Source organism: Rutilus rutilus (assembly GCF_951802725.1).
Source record: "Rutilus rutilus genome assembly, chromosome: 19".
NCBI lineage: Eukaryota > Metazoa > Chordata > Actinopteri > Cypriniformes > Leuciscidae > Rutilus > Rutilus rutilus.
In genome coordinates, this window is record NC_140232.1 from 15694819 (window position 1) to 15704459 (window position 9641).

General features: G+C 38.3%; 1 protein-coding gene across 2 annotated transcripts in view; it reads left to right on the forward strand.

The window, feature by feature from the left end:
• slc23a2 (solute carrier family 23 member 2) overlaps positions 1-8545 on the forward strand; it is a 46902-nt gene extending 38357 nt beyond the window's left edge. For both annotated transcript variants that reach the window (XM_084388475.1, XM_084388476.1), the window contains 6 exons: positions 860-1016; positions 1950-2097; positions 2214-2319; positions 3880-4147; positions 4241-4336; positions 5130-8545. In XM_084388475.1, the coding sequence (XP_084244601.1) occupies positions 860-1016; positions 1950-2097; positions 2214-2319; positions 3880-4147; positions 4241-4336; positions 5130-5383 (1029 nt within the window). In that variant the 3' untranslated portion in view covers positions 5384-8545. The remainder of the gene's footprint in view (positions 1-859; positions 1017-1949; positions 2098-2213; positions 2320-3879; positions 4148-4240; positions 4337-5129) is intronic.
• The last annotated feature ends 1096 nt before the right edge of the window (positions 8546-9641 follow it).

A 9641-nucleotide genomic window follows, 5' to 3' on the forward strand; every position in this document is an offset into this window, starting at 1 on the left:
TAATGATATCTGAAGGATCATGTGACACTAAAGACTTGAGTAATGATGCGGAAAATTCAGCTTTGCGTCACAGGAATAAATTTAATTTTTAAATGTATTAAACAGAAAACGATTATTTTAAATTGTGATAATATTTCACAGTTTTACTGTTTTAACTGTATTTATTTTTGATTAAATAAATGTATGCATGTAAGGTATGTATGTATTGTGTGTGTGTGTGTGTGTGTGTGTGTGTGTGTGTCTATATATATATATATATATACCAGAACCTCATAGCAGCTGAAATTAGATTATGATTTTTTTTTTTTTTTTTTATGTTCAAGCGATCATCTCTGATTAATTTCACTGTGCAAATGTTGCTTTTTTTAATCTATTGGCAGGTAAATTTGTGAGACATATTTTGTTCCAGATCTCAAGAATCAGTTTATTGCATCTTTTAATTCCAAAGTGATCCACATTACAGTGAATGGAATTATCATGATCATTAGCAGTCTGGTGTCTCCAGCTCCCAGTAGCATGAATTGGCACTTTCAGACCCTTGGCAGCGCTCGTAATCCGCCGTCAGCTCTGATGACAGCCGTAATTGCCATGCTGTTTCAGAGATGAGGTCTTTTTGGCCTGGGTTTTTAAATGGAAGCACAGCAGACAATGACATGGCAATGAAACGGAGCGTGGGAGGCAGATAGAGGCAAGACAAAATAGACACAGATTGATCCTTGATGATGATGATTCGTTCAGTGTTGTCTGCTGTTGTGAAGGCTAGTGAAGGAGGTTGGATAACATGTCTGGCTTTGTGTTCAAAAGTCTGGGTTACTTTTTTTAAGTTGTTGGGTTTTTCTCTCTTTCTTTCTCTCTGTAGATCATCATGGCTATCCTTGTGTCATGGTTTCTGTGTTTCATCTTCACGGTGACTGACGTGTTTCCTCCTGAGAAGGGCAAATATGGGTTCTACGCCCGAACAGATGCTCGACAGGGCATCCTGGCAGCCGCTCCCTGGTTTAAGATACCCTACCCCTGTAAGTGTGTGTGTGTGTGTATGATTAATATATAATATACAGTGAGTGTGTGTGTGTGTGTGTGTATGTGTATATATATATACTGTATATATATATATATATATATATATATATATATATATATATATATATATATATATATATCTGGTCCCCTTTAAAAAAAAAGGGTTTGGACACCCCTGGGTATATTATTCTGATATATAAAATCAGTGGAAGTCTATGCAATGTCCTAACTAATATAGTGAAACTGTGTGTGTGCATGAATGTGTTGATGTAATTTGACATTAATACAAGACATTAATTAAATGTGTACTAGAAACAGTCAAGAATGTACTCTTAATTGTCCTCTTATTTCAGTAATATTATCTTTAAGTACATTGTTTTAAAAGTATACTTAACTGCATTTAATGTGCACTTGTAGTGTACTTCAAATAGTATAAGTGCACTTCTTTTTTTACAAGGGAAATTATAAGGCAACCTCACATGTATCCTTCATGGTAAAGACAATCCTATAATACACTGCAAGCTAAGAAAACTAAAAAAATCTAATGGCAGGCAGGGAAATGATTTCCTTCAATACTGAAAATGACTAGTGTAAATAAAGATTAGTGTTTTATACAATATTTGTGTTTTCTAATTACTTTTGTGCCCATTAAAGTATCATAACGTAGCAACATGCTAACACCAAATTCTATTGAAATCATTTGTTGTTGACCCAGTGTGGCATGTACTGTAGAGTTATTCGACATTTAGGATGCTGCCTATGTAGGCAGCTCACTAGGTTTTGGAGAAGAGCTTCTGTGTGTTACAGCAGTCCAATGTATGAGCATATTTGTGAATATAATATATAAAATAATCCTTCTCTAGGTATTTCTGTATACTAACATGCTTAGATTGTTCATAATGCTTTGTGTTACTGGTTGTGTGTTCTAGTCCAGTGGGGGTTGCCTACAGTGTCAGCAGCAGGGGTGATTGGGATGCTGAGTGCTGTGGTTGCCAGTATCATAGAGTCCATTGGAGACTATTACGCCTGTGCCCGTCTCTCCTGTGCCCCTCCTCCACCTATACATGCCATTAACAGGTACAAAACAAAGACACAGCAGCACGTGATATAAAAACTGATGAGACATCTAACATGTTTTATTGTCCTAATCTAATTCGTTCCACATTCCCATAATGGAATCTCTTTTTCCACAGAGGGATCTTTATGGAGGGCATTTCCTGTGTCCTCGATGGCGTCTTTGGGACAGGAAATGGCTCCACGTCTTCTAGCCCAAACATCGGAGTGCTGGGCATCACAAAAGTAGGACCTTTTCCTGGTCACCCTCTCTTCTTTTGTGACGCGACGTGAAGGCCAAGAATTGTAACCCATACTCAGAATCTGTCTTCTGCATTAAACCCATTCAAGTTAGTGCAGACACATTAGGAGCAGTGAGTAGTGAAGAGACACACTGCAAACCGTGGACACACACACCCAGAGCAGTGGGCAGCCATTTGCTGTGGCGCCTAGGGAGCGATTGGGGGATCGGTACCTTGCTCAATGGCACCTCAGTCTTGGGTATTGAGAGTGGAAGAGAACGCTGTCCATTCACTCCCCCAGCTGCATTTTTCCTGCCTGTATTGAGAATCAAACCAGAAACCTTGGGGTTGCAAGTCCGACTCTCTAACCCGTAGGCCACGACTGCCCCCCATTTTGTACAGTTACTTACAACGAAGGAAAACAAAATGGCACTATCTTGACTCGGAAACCAGTTTCATCATCAACAGTGCTTGGCGTGGTAAAAGCACCTACAGTGATCAGCCCATGTGCCACATAGCAGCATGTGACTGCACTAGATCATTGGCACCCTAAAGACTGTAAATGCTGAAGAGTGCAGCTCTTGAGTTGCCAGTGAACTTCATTAAAGAAATAAGCTCTGACCGGCTATGTGCTCCCACAGGGTCGTTCCCATGGGAACTATTTATTTATCACACATTCTACTACTACTAATGAGGCCTCTACCTTGATTTTACAGTTGCACAATTATAATTTGTGATGACGCATTAACTGCAGCAGTTTAGGAATGAACTAAATATCAGCTTTTTCATGGACACTACCATTCATAAGTTTTGGGTTATTAAGTTTTTTTTTTTTTTTTTGAAATTAATGATGCAATAAATTGACAAAAAAGACAATACAAACATGTGTAATGTTACAAAAGATTTAGAAATAAAGGCTGTTCTTTTGAAATTTATATTCATCAAAGAATCCTGAAATAAAAACATCAGGTTTTCCACAAAAATATTAAGCAGCACAACTGTATCAACATCAACAATAATAATAAATGTTTCTTGAGCAGCAAATCAGAATATTTTAATGATTTTAATGAAGTCACAAAGTAATAAAGTAATGATGCTGAAGATTCTGCTTTGCCATCACAGATATAAATTACACTTTAAGATGTATTAAAGTAGAAAACACATTTTAAGTTGTAGTAATATTTCACATAATATTACTGTTTTTACTGTATTTTTTTATCAAATAATTACTTCCTTGGTGAGCATCAGAGACTCACCTGATGAACATTAAAAATCATACCCACCCCAAACTTTTGTATATTTCAGTTGACAGGTTATCATTTAACAGGTTCTCAGTTGTTACCGTATATAAATAAGTGTTTTTGTTGTCATTTGTGTGATTGTCATATAATTGAATAGATCAGTGACATCAAACTGCGCAGAACATAATCTTTGAGACCTGATTTTGAGAACCTTTAACCATCACTGACAACCATTGCTTTGACATCCTAATGCATAAAATGCAGCACATTAAATGAAAATTAATGAGTGTGTTTCTTCTCTCTGTGTGTGTTTTATTGTGTAGGTGGGCAGCAGGCGGGTTATTCAGTATGGTGCAGCACTGATGCTACTGCTAGGTATGGTGGGTAAATTCAGTGCTCTATTCGCATCATTGCCGGACCCAGTTCTGGGAGCGCTGTTCTGCACGCTGTTCGGCATGATCACCGCCGTTGGCCTTTCCAACCTGCAGTTTGTGGACCTCAACTCGTCCCGCAACCTGTTTGTCCTTGGCTTTTCCATCTTCTTCGGTCTGGTGCTGCCCAGCTACCTCAAAGAAAACCCCCTTGTCACTGGTAGATTCCCAAACACGAATACATGCATACTTTTATGGGAAATGATTACATGAGGAACAATGTAAGCATTCTTATTCTTTTCTTCTGTCATAGGTATAGTGCAGATAGATCAGGTGCTGAACGTTCTGCTTACAACTGCCATGTTTGTTGGAGGTTCTGTGGCATTTGTGCTGGATAATACTATTCCTGGTAGGTGCCAATCTCATTACATAATACACTGTCTGAAGCTCTATTTGTTCGTATTTTTATGTTGGTCATTTTAAACCACGAAGGAGCCAAGTGTGACTTCTTTTTTCTTTTTTTTTGTACCCTTTAACATATCCAAATCATGTCCATGATTTTTTGTGTTTTCACATAGCTAATGAAAAAAGTCACAAAAGCCCCTTTCACACAGAGATTCCGGAAAATACACGGATAAAGTGACCCGGGATTTGACCCGGGTTCATTTGATTTTGGTTCATTCACACTGCCAGTGATTTTCCGGAATCAGAGAGCGCGTTCACACACAACCCGTGTATGTCCCGGAAAGACGCGTGACATCGATGTGACTTGTAATGTCTCAGCAGCGTCTTCAGTTTGCTTATGAGCTGCGAAACCACACTTGTGCATTTATTTCTCTGATTCGATCATAAAATTGCGCATTTCGTACCGTTTCACAGCTGGCGAACGATCCCGGCTTCAGCGTCATCACTACGACACGGCATTATTACGGCTTTTGTTCACACAGCGCGCGTTCCGGGACTGAACACGGCAATGTTACTAGGTCCCCAACCCGGCATCGATCCCGGCATTAAACCCGGGTCATGTTTGCGTTCACACAGAAGGCGTTCCGGCAATTTGCCGGCAATTTCCCGGGTTCAATGCGCTGTGTGAAAGGGGCTAAAGTGTCATCCCATTCCGATGAAAATGTAAAAAGAGGCCCAGAGAGTTTTTTTTTTTTTTTGGTCATGCTTTAGTTCATTGTGTTTCTATATTATTCCAGGCACCCCGGAGGAAAGGGGCATCCGTAAGATGAATCGTAGAAGCAGCACATCTAAACGGGAAAGAATGGAGTCTTACGACCTTCCTTTTGGTATGGACTTCCTGCGGCGCCATCGCATTTTCAAGTACATCCCAATCAGCCCCACTTTCACTGGCTACCAATGGAGCATCTTCACCCGCAGCTGCCACGAACGCCACGACAGGAGAGACGACGAAATGCCAACAAAGCCTGAACTGGGAGAAAGTGGGGTATAGTGTTTAGCACCGGTAGGTTTTTAGATGGTCGCCACAAAGCTTCATTCCTCCCAGTCAGTGAAATCTACAGTCCAGTCCCTTAATGAACAGCCGGCTATAAACTCTTCTCATCCCACAATCCTTTAAAAACTCTACCCTTTTTGATTCACTCATCAAGTTTGTCATCAACACTAAAGTTGGTTTCTGTATGTTAATACGGCTGCTGAAAACTCTGACAGCGCAGCATCTTGGGAGCTCATCTGAAGGTGTCTCCATGACAACAGCGAGTGGATGCAATGCAGGGTGTCCTTGTTCATCTCTTTCTGTGTGGGAGGATATGACAACAGAGACTTGATAGATGGAAAATCTACCAAATTTCCAATATCAGTGTTCCTTTTTATGGCTGACCTGCACCGCTCCGTCTGCACAAAGCATCGATGTGTAGATAACTGGATGTGTTTGAAATTAAATGACGTACTAATGAGCGCCTGCGTGCACGCAGTGGCCGCCGTCACACACCTTCACATTCACAACACACACAAACAATGCCCATACTCGCTTTATGCATGGCACAGTTCTGGATCCCGTTAAAGCGAGTGGAGCTAGTAGTGATGCAAGGTTATTGTGCTTTATGTTTGAATTGCACTGCTAGAATTAACGCACAAAATGTAGTTTGCTTGTTCCTAATTTAACTTCCAGTGTCCGAGTCTTGCTTCCAAATGTGCAAGTCCCAATGCCTTAAATGTAAGGAAAAAGATTCAGTCATACAAATTTATGTTTCAGCATTGTCATTAGTTAGCTGCTATTTTGAAAAATAGATCATGTTGAAGGGGGCGTTTCTTATCACCAGTAATAAATACTGTTCTTTGCCACCTCGAAATTGTAGTGATCGCAAGTTTCAGAGGTGTACACTAGGCAGATAGCTATGCAGTAGGTCAAATGACACGGAAGACGAATGTATAGTCAGTGCGTGGTTTTTAAAAGAAGGAAGGAAAAAACTTGATGGTTGCACTCAGGCAGTCCCATTGAAATATGGCATTTTTATTATTGTCGGAATCTATTGAGCCCTCTTTTGGGCGCCACATTTGTTTGATTATAGATGGCACTTCCTCACTACTGTTCAAGTGAATGTGGTTTCAAATGTAGATGCCACAAGCACTGCAGATGTGGTTTGTTTTTGGGCGATGATGGGATAGACTGTATAGATCCTATTAAAGGGATAGTTCTCTTTAAGGCCAATTCGCACTGCACCGAGTCACCGACAGACGGCGACCAGCGTCAAGACACTTCGGCGGGTTTTGACGGATCCGTGCGTTACCCCATTGAGCATCTTCAATCACCTTTTTCGAGTCACGAAATGTTTGAGAAGCGACGTACCGTAATCTGCTGATTGTCCGCGTTGATCAGCGTTTGTCGAATTGGCCTTTATACTCCATTATCACAATATTCATTCATATTTAGTTGTCCTAGTATAACGTTTTTCTAATTTTTTGTTTACGGATGATCTTTACAGTAACATATACAATACAAAAAGTCTTTAAATGTACAATATCAGTTATTGTTACACAATTGAAACCAATTGTTGGAGACTCTCATTTTCAGATGGACTGTTGACATCAGCGGTCATGAAAGAGCCTTACTTGATTTAAAAGTGTGCAGTTGTGCTTTCACCTCTGTGATAACCTCACTTAGAGCTCAATCTGATGGTCGTATCTGTATCAGAGGCTTGCCATCTCATACTGTATCCACTTTAGATGCAGAGTTTCTTTTGTTGGTGTGTAATTTATTTATTTATTTATATGTCCTACGTCTACAACCTTTGTGCAAATCGTTTGCTGACTGTAAGATTGAAAGCTGGGAATGGGAGATGTAACTCTCCACTCTAAATGTTTGATGTGTTGCAACTGGTCAGCTTGATGCAGAAAGAAATCGACGTTTTGTATTTCCACAGTCACGATATTTACAAGATAACTGGTGCTTCCTCAGTCGGTCATTCCAACAAACATGTTTCTGAGTTGTCGCAGAAAAGAACCAATCACAGAGTGTTTTAACTTGTTTGAGGATACTCTTGTAGTGCTGCAGTAATCGAGTAGAACGATAATTGCAATCCAAAACATACAACATACTGTATGTCGTAAGGAATCCATAACTATAGCACTTTTAGTTCCTGAAAGATTTTATTATAAAACAGTCAGCGCTCTGAAGTTTTGTTTAATGATTGTCTGAGAATCCAAAGTAAATGCAACTGAGAAAGTGTGCCGTTTGCCTCTAAAGCCCCTTCCATTCACACCCATAGTGCTTGCAGTGGTGTCAGTCCTCATCTCCTAACACTTTTATCCTTCAATAGTTTATTGTAATGTTATTGAAAGCAGAATATGACCACTTGTGAAGACCTTTTTCATCATGTGCTGTTGATTTATCTGTCAATCATAAAGGTTTCGATGGCAGTGACATATACATACTTGTTTGTCCAGTAATGAGGATGATTAGTTAAATATACAGTATATATATATATATATCTCGTTGGCCAATATTCACATTATTATTAGTACTGAAACAATATTGATGCTATGGTTTTGATATGAGAATATTTTGGTAACACAAGCAGTTGTGATGAATCCCAGTATCCGCTGAGATTTAAAGGTTGTAATGGGTCTTAATAACATTGTGGCATGTGATTCAAAGAGAAACAACCCCTTCAGTTATTTTGAAGGGGATATATCTGAAGAATATACTTGGTCTATCTCAATAGTAATATCTTTGTAATGTTTTATTCTTGTTTTTTTTTATACATCAGTTTGTTTTTTACAGACATAAAAAGATGTTTGGAAAAAAAATGCATATAATCTTAAACCATCATGCTGCAAAGCGCACCACTTTGAGTAAAACAAATCTTTTCCTTTTTTTTTGTCTTTTTTTTTTTAATCTTTAGTTTGATTGAATATTTTTGTTAACTAGACTGTTTTCATATTGTATTTTTCTAACATTACTTCCTGTTCATGTTAATAGATTTAGAAAGAGGTGCAATGCTTTGAGACTATTATAAATGAAAGGATATCTATATTAAGTGCAGATTGTGCTATATTCTTGGACCAGCCGTTGGAGCTCCTGTTAGTAGAAACAACAGAAATTGTTTTGTTCCATCTTCCTGAAGATATTTAATAAGATGTTTCTGAGCAAATCATAATGTCTTTTGTCTTTTTTTATGTGTGTTTGTTTGTGTGTATCATGGAATTATTATATTGTTGTTAAAGGTGCAGTAAGCTATTTCTGAGAAATGCTGTTGAAAGTGGATCGCACCAAAACTCGCTTGTAGCCAATCAGCAGTAAGGGGCGTATCCAATCATTGGGGTGGGGGGGGGGGGGGGAAGTGCCTGTGTTGCATAATGGGTTTGTGAATTTGGGGGGCGAAACTATCAAGATAGGGGTGTGTTTGTTTTGCTGATTTCAAATATCAACAGTGTTTCTCAGAAATTGCTTACTGCACCTTTAATAATAATAATATTTTAAAATAATTATTTTAATGATTATTACTAGTTGAGTGTATCGGGGTGGAAAAACAAAAAATGCATTTCAAATGAAAGGTTGAGTTACTATCTTTTTAGGTGTGAAAAAAAAAAAAAATGCAGTTCTCTCTTCTGTCTGATCTTGAAAACTCATTAAGTATATCAGGTTACACACATATATCTGTGCTTCACTTCTGCTTCTCCCATCATCAGCCCAGTGTGTGTGTTGACCGTAACAGTTTTGAGTTAACATGATTAGTCACACATAACTTAACCCTTGTGCACTGTTCTGGGTCTTTTTGACATCAAATGACGTTTGCTAAAATAAAAATTCTCTTTGTCCAAATGGCATGGAACTTTGTACAGTTGTCAACACTTTCTAGATCTACACATAAAATAAAAAAAATTGGAATGATATCTGTATGTAATTTTGTAACAATTTTTTTTAAACAAATGTAATTTTACTCAGTTTATGAATGTTTTTACTCCACATTTGTACCGTTTTTTTATGTTTATTATATACATTTAACAATATTTTTTTTATACAAAAACAGCTTTATGTAAAATTCACTTAAAGACCCAAATTTCTAACTTAGATTCATGGGGATAACATTGATCATTTGACATGGTTTAGTGTAATATTTTTGCCCATCTTTTAGAAAATGCAGTTTTAAAAGTAAAAAATGATCACTTTAACCAATAGATGGCTGCAGAGCTCCACTACTTGCTATTTGACTAACTGAAAGACATCTTTTCACAAGTTTTTTCCATTT